Source organism: Numida meleagris, chromosome 2 (assembly GCF_002078875.1).
Source record: "Numida meleagris isolate 19003 breed g44 Domestic line chromosome 2, NumMel1.0, whole genome shotgun sequence".
NCBI classification, from domain to species: domain Eukaryota; kingdom Metazoa; phylum Chordata; class Aves; order Galliformes; family Numididae; genus Numida; species Numida meleagris.
Window position 1 is genome coordinate 102,924,558 of NC_034410.1, and position 17,214 is coordinate 102,941,771.

Here is a 17,214-nt window from a genome sequence, read left to right on the forward strand (position 1 = left end):
TAACCAATTAGGAATGTTGACAGCACTCTGCCTTTAGGATCACCATGGCCAGCAATGCACCTGGGTGGATGTTGTGCAAAAGCACACACCCGCTGCCTACTGCTCAGTTTATTTAAGCAAACCTTTCACCAAAGGAAATGGAGGACACCCTGAAGGATGTAAAATTGACGGGTCACCTGCATTCTGGAAAACCTTTTCTTTCTCCTTCTCTTTGCATCTGACCTCCAAAAATAAATTTTTTTCATTAGCACTTATGAATTATTGGTACTACTGATTATTGGAAATGAATCTGATGTCGTCTGTCTTTTATTTCACATGATCTAACAAAGTGCTTATTATCAGCAGTAAGGAAACACTGACTGCAGTTTGCAGTAGCCGCTGCAAACTCAGAACAGCTAAAAGCAAAGATCTTCCTGTCATTGCTTATTTTTCTAAGAAAAACATACAAATCATTACTACAGGAGGCAAGCAAAACATTTTAAAAACACCAATATTTAAAAACTAACAGTTGTGACACACTCACTCGCAAGAACCTGAAGCTCAGCACCAATTTAGCTCATGATAGTGAGTCTCACCCCTTGACAACCTGCCAAAACAAGGCTAGAATGCACTGACAGCGCACCAAACACTCATTTTTTTCTTTCCTCCTTTACTTTATCATTGTAACGGAAAAAAAAAAAAAAAAAAAACCTGAAAGTTTGTATTCTGATCTAAAGCAGAGCAATTACCGTAATGGATGCCCAACAGGGTTTTCCCACCTACGCAAGAAGCATTCCAAACTTTTCCTGAACAATTTGCTTGTGTCTCAAACATGTATAATATGAAATCCATTTGTTATAAAGAGGAACATATCAGTTTTCTTGCAGCTCTCATTTTCTGGCTCGCGTCATATTCAGCCTGTCCTGTGGCAGTGAGAGTACCACAGAGGCTTCTCTGAATTCCCTGAACGCTGCCTCGCTCCCTCCCCATGTATCACCCAGATGATGATGTTTTGATGAAGCATCGCACATGGGCCCTCAAGATAATGGATTCAATGGGATACACTTAAAAGATCATTTTTCTCCTTTGTTATTGACTGCTTGCACTGCTCTAAGACAGGAAGGGCTTTCATTTTTTATGCAAGCCCTGAGCCCCCCAGGGCCCTCTGAACTGTTTAAGAAGAATCAATTTTGAGGCGGGCAAGAGGGGCCAGCGGAGCTCAGTTTCAGGAGGCCTCCCCTCAGATCACTAACAAGTTTGGGCAGACCAGAAGCATCTCCCAGCCCTGCCGTGCTCTGGCACGGCACTGCTTCCCACTCTTGAAGGTCTGTGGTTAGCGTTCACTCACAACTGTAATTTATAGCATGCATATGGGCAACAAAATAAGCAAAAAAGTTCCACAGAAGCAAAATAATCACAACCGATGGGAATAAACAGCAATACTGCTGCTAAGCAAAGCAGTCCTTGGCACTGTGTAGCGGCAGGAAACCATTACCTCGTGACAGGGTTTTAATACCCTGACATTGTTGCAATTACACCCAGGCAACCTAACAAAACAAATTCACTGTATGGCAGAAAATATTTCCAATTCAATATTGCAACATTTATTTTTTAATTACAGCACAAAGAATACTTTTGGGGTGTGGAAGAACGTAATCTATCATTTGCTCTGAAGTGACACACTAATGGCAAATGCTCTGTACTATAACTTTCTATGCCACAAGTAGTAACTACAAGCAATGTCTTAGGCAAGGAATGCAGAGAGCTTGGGTGCGGTGCTGGGAGATGCTTCTTATCCCTCCATCTCCCTCCCCGCCAGCTGGAGCCGAAGGCGAGCCCCATTTTGCAGCACTGGGACATTCGTCACACCTCCCGTTTTATGCGTATCCCACAGCTCCCTACCTGCAACACACCTTGCACAAGAAGCGCTTTAACAGTCTGGATATAGGCTGCACAAGAGCACAAATACAAATTTTAATTAAAAGGAATGGTATTTTAATAGGTCACTTAAAGAACAATTATGCCTACCACTTGACTGACAGACAAGTCACATTTTAACATGAAAACCCCACTGGGGTCTAGGAAGTAGAATTAATCTTTGCCTTTATAAATTGATTGAACTACTGAAGTATGCTCCCACTGCATTTAATATTGCTTTGCTCTGCCATCTCATGAAAAAAAAATATCTGTATCTTTCTATTACCCTTCCCTTCCACTTCTTTTACATCCTCACAAAGTTGATTCACAAAAACTGAGTTGTCAGTGTTGCTCTCCTTTCACTGGCTGCCTGTACTGCAAAACACAGTGGTGTGTAGAAATATAGAAGATCGGTCTGCAGTAATTAGCTTGGGTACCCGAGGCAGCTCAGCTGAGTTAGCTGGAAGCAGGATAAACGAGTCCAGGAAGAACCTTGTACCATATTGCTCTGAGTCTCTGCAGACCACGCTGCACAGCAGAAGGACTGGGTGGGAAGGTGACCACTGCATTCCTAAATTACCTTCAAAGTAGACCACAAGAATCAGCTCCAAGCTCAGCTTAAATGCCTTCAGGCTATGATAGGAGCCCCTCACACCTCTGAGGCTAGCAGAAAGTGCCTCAAAGAAGCCTTGAAAATTGTCCAAATGAGGTGTAGAGACAACTATGCTGGATCTAAGCTAACACACACACCACAGTTGGTAATACTTTATTCTGATTACCAATTCAAAGATTCAGTGGAAGAGATCAATATCAATGAGTCTCACAGCATCCTTTGAACTGCTGTTACTACAAGTGAAAGCATCATATGAGGTAGCCATAAAATATGCTGGTTGTTTAAGCCCTCTCAGGAAGCTCACCATTACCAGAAGCCAGAAACCCGAGGGTGCATGGAGAGTAATGGATAAGAAGCAAGCAATGTGCTCTGATCTGATCAGGTAAAGATCAGTTTTGACCTTTGTGAGCTCCACCTCCTTTCGAAAGAGACAGAAAAATGTAGGTGAAGCAGAAATGACACCAAAGCAAGGAGAGAATTCAGGTGACAAAATTAGGCTCAATGTTCAGAGCTGAAGGGATTGAAGAAAGATGCAGCTGAAGAGACTGCAACATCCTGACAGCTAAAGACTGAGGGGAAAGAAAGATTGAGAATGAATGACAAAGGAGAACTAAAGCTTGTCAGATGACAGGTGTCTGGTTATGACACAGCTGCATTTGAATACACTCTAAACGAGTTAAATTAGAGGTCATGCTCACATAACAGGAACAGGTGACAACCCCCTGGCCAACACATTATAAGGCATAAGCCTTGTCCTAGAAAGAGTGCAGATAACCAAACAGTTTTCCCAGATTTCTATACAAACATATCCCCAAATGGCAAACAGGCTTGTATACATGAAATCCATCATGAAAGTGGATCGTTACCAGAAAGAAATATACAGAAATCAGAATCTATGTCCTAAAGCTCCAAACATACCCAATAGGTGGCTGGGTGTTAATGGTGAAACTGGAAGCCAAATGTTTACTTCGGCAATTACCTACATATGAGACGCCAATTTGCTTAGCAACTGCACTGCAATTTATGAAAGATCAATGAAGCACACACAGTTTATGTGGGAGCAGGATCCGAATCTGATGCTAACAGAGAGGTTCCTGAGTGCAAGGACTGGGTACAGCGAAAGGCAAAGCAAAGCAGTGAGCCTCAAGGCTGTTACTGAGATCTAGACCCAACCAGAATGACCAATAAGCCAAATCCTTCAGTGCCAAGCAGGAAGCAGCCACCTCAGTTTCTAATGGGCTTGTCCTTATCAGAGAAGCACAACCCACAGACTCAGCACTCTTTTATTTTTCCTGAGTATTTTCTTGGCTATTTCAAATGAGAAATACTGCTTGGATGCCTTTAGGCTGGTTTATGAAGCCATGCTACTGAGCAGAGAAGTCCAAATGATACAGCAACATGCTCCCCACTAAAACATTTTCCATCCACGGAGCTGGTATCAAGCCTTGGCAAAGGGAAGATTTCTCAATGCATAGCCCCTTCAAAAGTAGTTATTGACATCCCTCCTTTTGCTGATCGACATCTCTATGCAGACCATACCACCTCATACAGGCCTACCAGTAAACAGACCTGACAATATGAATACAGATCTTTTCCCTCAAGACTTGCTGACTCAGAGGACTACTAGCCTCAGAAATAAGGGGATGAAGCCTTTCACTTTGTAACACTCCTGAATACAGAAATTTATTCTCCTGAATATTTCCGCCTGCGCTGTCATACTCATGCAGCCATGGATAAAAGCATGGCATGAACCCCTGAGATACAAAGTCCATACATCTCCTTTGTGTGAGTCTCTATATGTCCACTATCCCCTATCCATTATCTTGATTTCATTTTTATATTACGTATTTGAGTGCGCAGGCATATAACAAGTAGAAAATACCATTTTCAATCCTCCAAACAATTAATATACCAGAACAATTTTAGTGACACTTATAACATGAAGACATGAACTTGATGGTTCAGTGATGACTCGCTACCAGTAACTGACCACATGACATGAAAACCTGCTAAACAGATGATACTATTTCTTTCACCCAGTCACTAGCCACAAGCAACAGCAATGACTTGCTGACCTTGCAAGGCAAACATAGTACAGGACTAAGATTCAGAAAATATTCACTTCTACCAAGGTGACAGTGATGTCTGACCCGTGGTGATCATTAATTGAGACAAAGTGAGGTCAATATGTATCTTCAGTTCAATATATGCACCTAGAGATACAATTAATCTTCAAGCAGAAAATAGCCCTCTGAGCTCTTTATTGACAGATGTATGTTACAAAAGATTTCTCTTTACAATATCAGTTGCAAAAATTCTCTAAATTTCTGGAAATAGTCATGGAGTACACTATCATTCTCTGTTCTATTTTCCCCCAGATTTGTATAGTTGGTAGATTTGTAGAGCATATATAGATTTGTATAGCAAGCAGAACAAAATACAGACCAGCAGCCTAGGAGTAAGAGACAGCAGACGACAGCACAAAAGTTTTAAACTGGGTTGGACTAACTGTACTCCATATGGTCTTTCTGAATCAGCATTTCATTTTTTACTGATACTTGCTCCTGATAATTCCCACATCATCAGCTGTTTCTACCACAGCTACTGGTATCTATAAACATTTACATATAGAGTTAGCAATCTTTCACACTTTCAATCATCATCCCAAAGCATTTTACAAATTGCTTTTTTGCTAACCTTGACAGGAAGCAACAAAACCTCAAAGTTAAGTCAATTATCTTGGGTCACGGAACAGGTCAGTGATGGACTCAACATATCTCTGCATCCCAAACTCTTTCACTTACCACAAGATCACGCAGCTATCAAATGATAAAATAGAGAAGTTAAATAACTAGAGGAGCAAGTCAGGCTAGGTAACAAAAATTAAACTGAGCCAATACCGACTTTTTCTATCTATTCCCCCTTGCCAGTAATGTTACAAAATATTAAAAAAAAAATGCTGTCTGGACCACTCACATCAAGGCAACTGCTTGAGCTAGCGCATAACTACATTCAAAGTTCTTCAGGGATCTTGCTCTTTACAACTTACAGAAGAAAGAAAGTTGTATAAGATCTTAAGCACAGTGATTTAAGAAGTATTACCTCACCTGCTTTGATGATGCTACTCTAGAAAGATCACCAAATAGTTCTAGTGACACAGATATGCCTTCAGAGAAGATGAATACAAATAAAGAGACTGGAGGTAAGAACGTAATAATTTCCACTCTATTAGAATTTCCATAAAAACAGCAAAAAGCAAACAAACAAAAAAAAGCTCATTAATTAGAAGATTTTGCATTTATTGTTTTTGAACTACTAGCATCATCTGACAGTAGTTTGAAAGGTACCATCCAAGGTGAGTAGGAAATGGGTAGCACAACTGCTCTCGTGATGGTGTTGCAGAGGCAGCGCTATGCAAAGTGTGAAACAGCCCCACCACAACAAACCTCCTACCTAAAAAGAAGCCTCCAGCACAGTGTTGCAAACTGCAGAAGTATGTACTAAGGGCAAAGTCAGTGTCTTCTTCTGGAACTGTGAACAGTATTCAGACAGCAGAACCTGCCAAAGTTCTGGAACAAGTGAACAGGGTTGTCCTGCCTAACTCAAGAGTATATCACTGGAGGTCCACATGTAACCTATGAAGGATAGATAAGCCCTGATCCCAACCTGCCAGTAAAGGCCAAGGACAGTCTGGGCATCCTCCTAAGTAATTTTGTGCTATTGATGCAAAAGAAACTCTCACGAACCAAAAAAAGCCAGCGTCCTAACTAGATCCAGGTGTGTGAAATTTAATTTCCCTGAGGGCTGAGAGGGAAGATTGGGTAAGAAAACTGGGACATGAATGGATTGGTTAATATGAAAACCTGAAATAGCCCTGGGCAGAAATTTGGAAGTATTGTGAAATACTATTCAAGAAGAACCCACCTTCATATGCAGGGAGTAACTCAAGATGGGAGATGTAGCAATGCAAACAGATGCCCCAACAGATTGTAGAAGGAAAGACTATATAAGGCTTTTAATGAAATCTTTCAGCTCTACAGTAGGAATACAGGATGTGGCAATTTGATGTTTCGGAATTATGCAAAGGTTTGTACTGTGTGACTTGTACAGTACTAATTAGAAGTCCAAATGCTTTGAACCTGTGATAGACCACACTGCTGATATTGCTAATAGCAGATACCAGAGAGCTGATCTCCATATGATCAAAGTCAAACATCTTTCCATTTAGTCATGACAGTCATTTGACTTTGTCTTAGTCTGGTGCACAACATCTTTTGGTACATACTATACAGACAGCATTAAGGCTTAGAGGTGTAGAAATGCCATCTCCAAGCAAAGGGTTTGATCTTATGCAAGATGATAATGCACGGAGAGAAGGTGAGTAAGCTGCTTCAGTTCAACTATCAGAACTAACAGGCCTGCGCTTCCTCTGCTCGTAATCAGATCACTGCTAAAACCTCAAGGCAGTTTTCTCAGACTCTTTGGTGACCATGAGAAAGGCTACTGTAGAAGACCCTCATCTTGTATCCATCTTCCCTGGAATAAAAACTGTGAGGTTTACCCTGGGCTGTTGAAAGCAGGCTCATTTCTGAAAAACTTCATTTGCAAAAGCAAAGCAATTAAAAACATAAAAAAGCAGGGCACCCAAATCCTTGATAGATAATGTTGTGTTACGAAATATCCTGCACAATCTAGTTCAAAACAAACAAATTCTAAAACCACAGGACTCCTGACAGAGTACAAACAACATTGTTTGGTTTGCTCACATAGATATAAGCATAACCATTGATCAATAGCTGAGAAGCAGGAGGAACAGTCTGCACATGGGTGAATGCATCACAGCTTACAGTCTTTTTGGGGGGAGGTGCACAAAAGGACATCTGTCCCTGCTCAGGCATTTAAAGAAAATGACTTTTTTTTTCAGCAGACTGACCTTACATTAGGTCCTCTTGGCAGATACACTGATTCCAATTGCCTCTTCATGAAGCCTTGCTCTGGCAAATCGTATTATTCAGCTGCATGAGATCATGTCTGAGGCATGGTCTCACTGATGGCCTGGGAGATCCTGAAGCCTGTTGATGCAATACAGTTGTAGCACGGGATCTTCCTAGTGAGGACAGCAGGAATATAAGCTGGGATCCCCTAAATTCTATACTGCTGACTTTTTATGAAATTCAAGCATTATTTCAGCTTCAGAAATTTAAATTCCAGGCTTACTCAATTCAAGCTAGCAGAAGATAAGCTGCTTGTCTGCTGGACCGCTTCACGGCACCAGCCTTTGGCCAGAATTCAGTTAGGCCTCGATTCCTTGTGTTCTTTGTATGAACGTTTGAGGGAAGGCCACAGTGGTCCTTCCACAGGAAAAGGCAAGGAGCCAGCATCAGAAGCAAGAAGCTTTTCTAATCTTTCCTAGGTTTTCTTTGGAGGAAAGGATGGATACCTGTCAGTAGGTATTCTACATATCAAGTTACAAATTGGTTCCAAGGATCGAACAAAAGAGTTACAGAAAATGTACCCTGCAAGCTGCAAATCTTTACCTGGTACTACTTAAGGAACTCTTTCAATTCCTACTGTATTGTTCAAGAAGAGGAGAGTGGAGAGGCACAAGATCATTTGTTATTAAATCCAAAAGGTGAAGGAACAATACGCTCGCTCCAAAGCAAAGACTGCTCTATCAGGACAGGTCTCCTCCACATTGGCAAGTCACAGTGACTCCAAAACTGCTGCTTTGGATATCACCCTTTCAATCTCACAAAGAAAGATGACTCTGGTACCTGGCCCACAGATGAAAGGTTCATTTTAGGCTTCTGGCCCTTAGACTACATGTAATACGAGTCAGGAGCCTAATGACTTTCATGTCTCAACCTGTTAGATGCTGGAGCCTGCAACTTATGCTTTGACTCATCCCTGGAGCAGTGCTCTTTCAGGCAAGATAATCAAGACCTTATTTTTCACAAGCAATACTTCTTGTGACAGTGAGCCCCAGGAGACTTCAACTCACCCAAAAAGATCTGTGAGACCCTACCTTAGTTTTAATCTCGCTCTTAAATGTGATAGTGGTATAAAAAGAAAACGTTAAACAAAGTTGACCAGAACTCTGGACTAGAGTAACCCAGCACTAAAAATGTTGCTCTGTGAGTACAGACTGAGCAGGTCAGGCTCTGAAGAACAATTTGTACTAAGGTCCAAATATTACTGGGTAATTAGTACCTAGAACTCACCATATACACAGGCACAACACTGGAAATAAATCGTTAAGATCTCACAGACAAAAAACAAACGATAGCATTGTGATTGCCAGCTTATTGCTTCACGCCACTGTCTTGACATCCAAACAAGTTTAGTAATTGTTCTTTTGAAGCTACTAACATTAAAAAAGAAATATCTCAAGTTCTGGAAGTGGCTGGGAATTCCAGATACTAATAGCTGTGCTGGAATTATTCACTCATCAAGGGGTTCAAAAGACACTTTCTGTCAGAACTGAGACATAAATGCATGTCAGAACGACTTGAAACAGAATGACTATAACTTAGAGTTTGAGTTTTCTTTACGTTATGTTTGAAGAGCTTTAAAATGTTTAATTTATTAAACTGGCTTTGATACTAGAGGCATAGCTTCCACTTTAAAGTGTTACAATAACTCAACTGAATGTAGAATGCATTAAGTTTAAATTCCACTGCCACTAAACACTTAGGAAAGATATTTCAGTTTCTCCACTTAAAAAGAAATACACTGTCCTGGTGAATTTGACATGGAAACAGAAGCTGCATGTATTAATAGCAACAGCCTCTCCTACTGCACTGTAAGAAGGCATACACAACAGGAAGGCACTGCCCTACTATTACAGACACCGTCACTACTCCGGCTGCCGAGGAAATACTAAATAATCACCACTCCTAGAAGCCGAACACAACCAGGTCCTAAGAAAAATTCCTGACATAGGTAGGTTCCATTTTTGAAGAATCATTCAAGTTTTTCCAGACATCGCTTCAATCTTTCAAGGCGGGCCTGTGGTCTGGCAATGCCTCTGTTACTTCACTCTGCCTGGTCTTCCTTGAAGAAGCTGTCAGAAGAAAGGCCATGTGTCCAGCTGTTTCTCTTTCACGTGCCTTTATTTACAATCCTTTTCCTCTAGCACTGTCAGGTCTTAGTGTCAGAAGCACTCCTCCAGTCCTCCTTAAAACTATGTTGACAATGCTGCAGAGGCAGTAGTACCAGTGAAAACTACTCTTAGAACAAAAGCATATTCCATGAAGTGTACCTTGTGCCCTTTGGAAAGGCAAGTTAGAGTTGTGGGATCAAGAAACTCATGAAATCACTCTCCATAACCCAGTAAAAAAGAGCCAGTGGAAACAAAAGCTTAGCAAGACAAAAGAAATTCTCTAAATAAATGCTTCAGCTGTGAATTGCTGTTACTAAAATAGCTCAAAATAATGGGCAAAGGTGACACTGGAGATCAGTCATGTGACAGGACAATAATTAATAGAGGGAATTGCTCGTGAAGCAGAAAAAGAGAATTGGCTCGCTTGAACTGCAGTAAGGATCTTTCTGGGTCCTTGCTAAATGAACCACTTAACTGAGATTTGACTAGAGTGATAGGATGCCACCAAGATATCCTATCATGGACTAGCATGAGTACTTCTATTTATTATAAGATTCTCTTTAATTTTTTTAGGTCCCAGAACAAGAATTAAAAGTCTCATTGTGGTGGACAGTATCATGTAAACCCTTTACATGATCAACGATAACAACAAAAAAAAGGGGATCTCAATACTACCAAGGTGACAATGCTGCCAAATGCCTATGGCCAAGGATCTGATAGATTGTACTGCTGTTCTCCCACTACTCCCCCATGCACTAATCCATCTGTCCCGTTAGATCAAGCCTTGCCTCTCTGCAGGTCACACATCAAGGGGGCAGTGGGACCCCTCCAGGTCTTCTGCTCCCATGAACCCATAGACTTATGCTGACTATACTTTGCAGAGCTTCTTTTCTGCCTTAGCAGAGCAGAGCTGAGAGAGAGGAGTACAAGTGGCTGGGGAAAAAGGGGAGCTGTGCGCCTTGAATTTCTTCCACCCCTACTCAAATGCTTGTGAGTAAAGACCCTGAAGGTAACATACTTCTCCCTCTAGAGCAGGTAAGGACTAATAGTGTAGACACCATCAACCTCTGATGACTACTTTTAGAATTACAATATCACTGCAACGTTTATCTGCCACTGCCACTATGAAACATCCCCACACTATAAGTTCAGTGAACCCTTGTTCTATTCAAACTGCAATTCTATTACATCTATTCCATATACATACAGCCCTTTGCTCATACATCCAAAAGTTTTCTAATTGCTTAATACCAGTAAGTTACCAAAGCCACATATTTTTCAGTTAGAAGATATATAAAGTTACAATGTGAGAATTAAGAGTCTAATTATCTGAAAAGTCCTAAGATTCTATAAAAAGTATTAAGTTAATGCTGTCCTATATTTTGTTACATACAACCTCATGTGTCATATCTAAGAGTATACTTTGACTGTACAGGAAAAAAAGGTCTCCAAAAGACCAAAAAAAAAAAAAAAAGAAGCAAAATGAAAAAAAAAAAAAGGGCCAAACAAAACAAATATCCCAACACCCCCAACTTTGGAATTAAATGCAGTATTTGTACAGCTTTTGATTGTAATAAACCACAGAATGGGTTCCCAGGCATAAAACTAGGTGGTAGAAAGTCAGTGTTCTTTATTTTGTTTTAGTAAACATAGGGATCTGCAGAGATGCCATCTGTCTGAAACACAGTGGATCAGAGAAAGAAAAGTCAGTCTCTAACCTCCTACGAACAAAGAAATCTAATTTCATTTTGAAACAAAAGGAACTAAATGTATCATTCTAAGACAGCCCCAGGACGTCCAAGCATGAAATTGAAGAAAAGGAGTTGCCAAAGACATGCAGAACAATCTTTTTAAAGTTACCTGGAATCAGGATATTTTGTAAGCGTGGCCAAGCTGCTGGTATACATGTGCCCACCCACATCAATGTGAACTGGTGCGTTGGATTTTGTGAGTTGTGCTGGAGTGGGGATGCCTTGATTGTTCAATGGAGATGCAGGGGATCTAGTGATCAGAGGTCTTGACATATTGGGCCGACTGTCCTGTGAAGAGATAGACCCGGGTTAATGATCTTCTTGAAAACCTCGCAGAAACCCACAGTCTCCAGTCAACAGCACTGTCTTGTAGCCTCAGCTTACCATTTTCATCTTATTAAAGCACAGACAAATCTTTGGCAGTTTTTAAAATCAATCCATCTGTAAAAGTCTTAACTGGCTGTGTTTTAAATAGGTTAAAGTGTGGCAAAATGCAACGATTGAGCCCACAAAGTAGAAATCACGTTTGATACAACAAGTTCTTCCTGAACACTGCTCATGACTGACAACCCATACAGAAAAGAGAAAGAAGCTCATTCTCATATTTCAGAGCTGATAAAGTCTCTGAGAAAAGCACCACGAGCCGCAGACAGAAAGACTAAGTACAATTATTATATTCTTTAATTAAAACCCACAGGTAGAAGTTATGCTCCTTCCCAAGCCCTCCGTCATTGCTACGCAGTCAGAAGAGAAATACGAACCCTCAACTCCTCCATTCTGCACAATCTTCTCTCGAATTTCCAACTCACATAGCACGGAAACAGAAGCAGAAACACCTGGACTAGTCAACTGCTCACGCACTGCACACTGCTGGACATCGGCAGCCTTTGAGAAAGACATCTTCCATTTAAAAGTTACACGGATGGCGAGAGCTGCCCCTGCGTGCCCCACATAGGCGGCGGGTCTGAGCGGCTTCCCCGGGCAGGCGAGCTCCCAAAGTGGAGCGGGAGCTGATGCTGATGAAACCAACTTTTAGTCACAAAGGCAGGGATGTAACGCCAGCGAGCAGCGTGCTCCTCGTCTGCGCACCCGGCGGGGTGGGGCAGGGCAGAGCCATTTGCCCGAGCCAGTAAGGCAGGCTGTATTCAAAGCTGGGGATTAAAATAGAAATGCGTTCGAGAGCGGTTTTGGGACGACCGCACTTTCTGCTGAAGGAAAGCTCCACACTGGTGGAATCTTATAGAGATGCCTTGAGAAATAAAAGCCCTTGCAAATTACGCAGTTTTACATATAAAAGGTAAGCAAAGCAGCGAGAAGTCAGATACACTTCATCACAAAACTCTCTTTGTTCTTTCAACACATCTTTTAGCTGCAAAACCTAATGGCTTCTTTGTAAACATCTCACAGAGCTGGGTATAAGCCTTGCAGAAGCAGAGAGTTACGGGGAATTTGGACTGGCCAAGCCCTTTGCCGCTGAAAACATTTATATGTTTTTCATGGCTGTTAAAGATTCAAACCATAAAGGCAACGTGAGCCAGGTAAACGTCTAACCGAAATGATTTACAGGCCAGCACTGCACAATAAATCCAAGTAATACGTAACAAAAGGCATCTATAAACCACAAGGTACTTAACTAATTTTCTTTCATACACAAAAGCAAGCTTTGGTCAAATACTGATAAAAAGAAAGAGGATGAAGAAAAATGCCTAGTTTAGATGTCAGGGGCCAGGGGGCTGCTGCTTGTTTTGCCTTTTTTTCCCCTGTTTCTACATAAGCAGAAGTTAATATAGATTTGCAGAAATACCACTCTTAATCACTACAATTGCTTGAGGAGGTGCCTGCAGCACAACGAAGACAAGTCCAGACAAAATACGGTACACACGCTATGCAAAACTAATGTCTGCTATAAATGCTATGTGGTACAACCACCACCCAAGATGTTACTGATCTACAGCAAGGTATTTAGCAAAATAATGAAGAAAAAATTAAAAACAATGACTGGAAAGGTGGAAATAAGAAGGCAAGAAATGATACTAACTGAGGAAAAAGTGTGCGTGGTGGGGTAGGGAACACACTTCAGTGCTCAAAAGCAGGCAAACAATTCGAAAACCTAACAAAGAGAGCTGAGACCAAAAAGAAAAACAAATTATGTAACTTGTATGAAACAGGCAACATCATCCCCCTTACTAGGATCCTCTCTGTCAGAAAAACACAGCCCTGTTACAATTTAGCAGACTGCAGCACTGAGGAGCCTGTAATAGTTTTTCAATAGGACACATTCTCCTGTATATTCTGCCCAGGGCTGCTCGGGAGAAAATGAACAGATTTTCAGGGTTAATATTGTAGTTAGGCTGGGACCTCATTCAGCAGAGCTGTGATAGCACTGGGCATATGAAACAGGAGGGGAAGGCACAGGATAAAAAACATCACCGTGAGGATGGGAGATAGCTCAAAAGACCGTGGGCATTTCACAAGGCAAAAAAAAAGGTAAGAAAACAGAATTGGTTTCCAAAAGTGAGATGTAACCAAGCATCCCTGTACACAGTTTGCCTATTAAAACTCCCAAGAAATAAACAAAATATCTGTAACTATATTAAAACCTTTGCTATTTTATTTCACCTTCCTCCTTTTCAACATTCCCCCTTCTGGCTATCTGCATCATTCTGCCTCAAGAAACAACACTCAAGTGTTCAACACTTAGATATTAAATACAATAACCTAATGCTGCTCCAGCCCCAGCTTACAAAGATGAAGCCCCTTCACTACTCCTTTGGCAACCACTTTGAAATTATACAATGGTAGCTCTGCTATTCTACTACTTCTATCCAGTTGCCCTTGAGAAATTGATGCAGAAATGGGATTCAGAGAACTGGGTGATTAAAAAACAGCTTCTTCTGTGTGGCACATCCCACCAGCATAGCAGAGAAGATCACTATTCAACAGTGCTTAACAGATTGGAGTTAAATTGTTGTATTAGTTCAGTTACAGAGACAGGAAGATAGTCTCTCTGAAAAAAAACATCCAGAACTATTGCAAATACAAATTGAGCAAGCGTAGATAGAAAAAAAATGTGGTAACAATAAGGCACTACTGGTAAATTAAACTTCCACTAACCTGAAGTGATTACAAATACAATTCCTTAGAAACAATTAGAGGAGAGAAGGGAGTCGTAGAAACCAAACTCAGCGGGATCCAGCTGATTACAAGCTATTTAAAACAGCTGGTGACAAAAATGACCGAAAGGCTCCTCGGCAGCCTGCCTTGGTGTACTCCGTCTCACATAGGTCGCTGTGCCCAGGAAGAGTTTGTACTTCAACCATGGCTGCTCCCACATGGGAGGGAGATCATGGAGGTGGTTTTCTGCCTTGGGAAGTGCACCAACTTTATTCATGAGTAGGACGCAAAGCAGAGCCAGAGTCTGTGCTGGCTATAGGAGCAGCAACTTTCCTGCTCTGCTAACAGTTCACTTTTCCAGTTGGTATCTTTCCTTTACAGATATTATCCTATGAAAAAAAACAAATAAGAACAGGAAATCCCAGGTTTCACAAAACTTCCTGCGGACTGAAATACTTGAGATACTTTGTAAGACATCTACCATTATTAGTACTGCAATATTTTGATCCCAACAACTTTTCAAAATAATGAGTTCCGATTTCAAACCCAGAACAAATTTATTGCTCAAACTACATACTCAAAAGAGCTACTAAAAGCTATGTGCTGGGCATGTTGAAGATATTTAGGTCTTACAAGACATTGCAGTTTTGGTTCAGCACACAAAACCACTACCCTATCAGAAAAACAATTTGGGGCTCCTCCGTTTTCCGTCTTGTTACTAGAGGAGCCTTTGAATAATGAGGAGTTGGTAGGCCAGGTCTTTCAAGTACATTTGAACACACTTCTCACTTTCTGCCCTATGCAAGCCTTCTTGTAGGGTTAACAGAAGCAAAAGCAGCCTTGCCTGAACTCTTCCCTGTGACCTACAAAAATCCTTAGGACCAAGAAGGCTTTCTACCAAACAGGACTGAGGATCATGGAGGAAAGCTTTCAGATCCCCTCTCCTCCCTGCTTTTTTCTTCTCACCAACTCTGTTAAATACTATTGTTAAAGAATAAGCGTTTACATCCAGGCTGAAAAAACACAGCTGTAGGGCTGAGATGTGCACCAGTACATCTGGTCTACCAAAGAACAACACAGGAACCACGTCGACCTGGTGGCAAGTGGAAGAAATAAGAGATATCTGAAGAACATGAGGTATTACAATGTACTGCTAAGTGTACAAAATCGAAGAGACAGGAGGCTTCCTCTTCCCCTGAAAATATTCGCTCATGTTAGGCTGCTATGATTAGAAGTGGTTTCAGAAGTGTTATTTACACTCTGTGGTATTAAGCAAAGTCATTTCAGTTCCCTTCTTAAGCCAAGAACCTTGACGAAAACCACACCACTACAAGACAACTCAAGCTCACTCACTGGAGGATCAACATTCAAGTGCAAAGCATCTACTTAGCTCCCATGACCAAGAGGATCATTTCAGGCTGTGGGTCAAGGCATATCTTGCCAGGGTTAATACAGCAAACACACTGCCCATTAGCCAGCCCAGCTCAAGAAGGAATGCATAAACACTACTCAGTATGCTTCAGCTCTAGTCTTTGTATCAAACTGTAAAATTATTGGATCCTCCCAGTCACAATGCAAACAGTTATCCCTGTTGAGAAAGTCAAAGTTACACACTTCCAACTTTCTTGGATTTTTCAGGAGGAGGTGAGTACAACTTGTCTCATCTAGGCAGGCCAGAAGAAATGATAATCATGCAACAGTTTATTGTAACACATCCAATCATTATATTTTCTTACAATAGAAAGCCATAAGAGATGTTTCTCTTCACAGCTTTGTGTCAAGGAACCACCTAGAGTGGCAAAAGTAGTCAGCATAGTCACACCAGCAATTTCCAGCAGAAACATCTCTGAATGTACATACCCCACTGTGTGGAAAATGAATCCAAACAGCTAAAAATCTTCCAAAGATAGAGGCACAAGAGCTTTTTCCTTCAGTACATAGCAGGAACCATTCAAATCTCATGGCCAGCTGTGCTCCTTGACTTTGAAATAACTGATCCTTGGGGGAGCCTGTGGGGATGCACAAAACCCTGCTTCGAGTCCCTCATCCAAACCAGGAACATTAAGATAACTCTGATTTGGCTCCTGCAGAAGTGTCCTCATTCTGAGGAGATGCATTTTTCAAAATAAACATTTCATTAAAGATTAAAAAAAATTGTGATCATGTCTCACCACAATGCTTAAGCAAATACCCTCCACTTTTTTTCAGTTCAGCAGAAACAGTCACCACAACAAAGAGGCTGGAGAAAGCATTTATTCAATATAAACAGTATCAGTAGAGTACAAACAACTCTTCTGAAAGGTGTAACAAGCATAAAGAGATACAGAGCTATGTGTCCGGGAAGCCTGTTCTCCTGGAAGGGGAAAACCCATTCCTGGGATCCTCCATGGCTAGTGACTTCCTCACAATGAGCTCTGTCTTTGGCCACAGTACGCCACGTCCACAGAGAACACCAGGTTGCGCTGGCCTCTCAGACAGCCCAGCAAGGTGTTCAGAGATGACCATGCACAGCAAGGAATATGCCAGATGCTTTTCAGTCTCCTAAGTGCCAGGGCGGTGCCTTCTTTTCACCTTCATTCTGAAGAACAGACACAAAGAAGACCCTTTGCAAAAGGTCTTTACACTTTCTGCACTTCACAAATATCAATGCTCTTTCTTCTTCTTCTTCACCGTTATACTGATGGTAGTTCTCAGAGGAGATGTTTGGGCTGCAGTGGTGCCACCAGGTCTGCAAAACA

The 17,214-nt window shown here is 41.4% G+C and overlaps 1 protein-coding gene across 3 annotated transcripts in view; it reads right to left on the reverse strand.

Annotated features, from left to right (window-relative positions):
* KCTD1 (potassium channel tetramerization domain containing 1) overlaps window positions 1-17,214 on the reverse strand; it is a 97,186-nt gene that overhangs the window by 20,246 nt on the left and 59,726 nt on the right. For 2 of the 3 annotated variants that reach the window (XM_021385697.1, XM_021385695.1), the window contains exon 2: window positions 11,472-11,650. In XM_021385697.1, the coding sequence (XP_021241372.1) occupies window positions 11,472-11,650 (179 nt within the window). Of the gene's footprint in view, window positions 1-11,471; window positions 11,651-12,123; window positions 12,452-17,214 lie in introns of those variants that run through there. The other variant, XM_021385696.1, reaches the window with a different exon arrangement.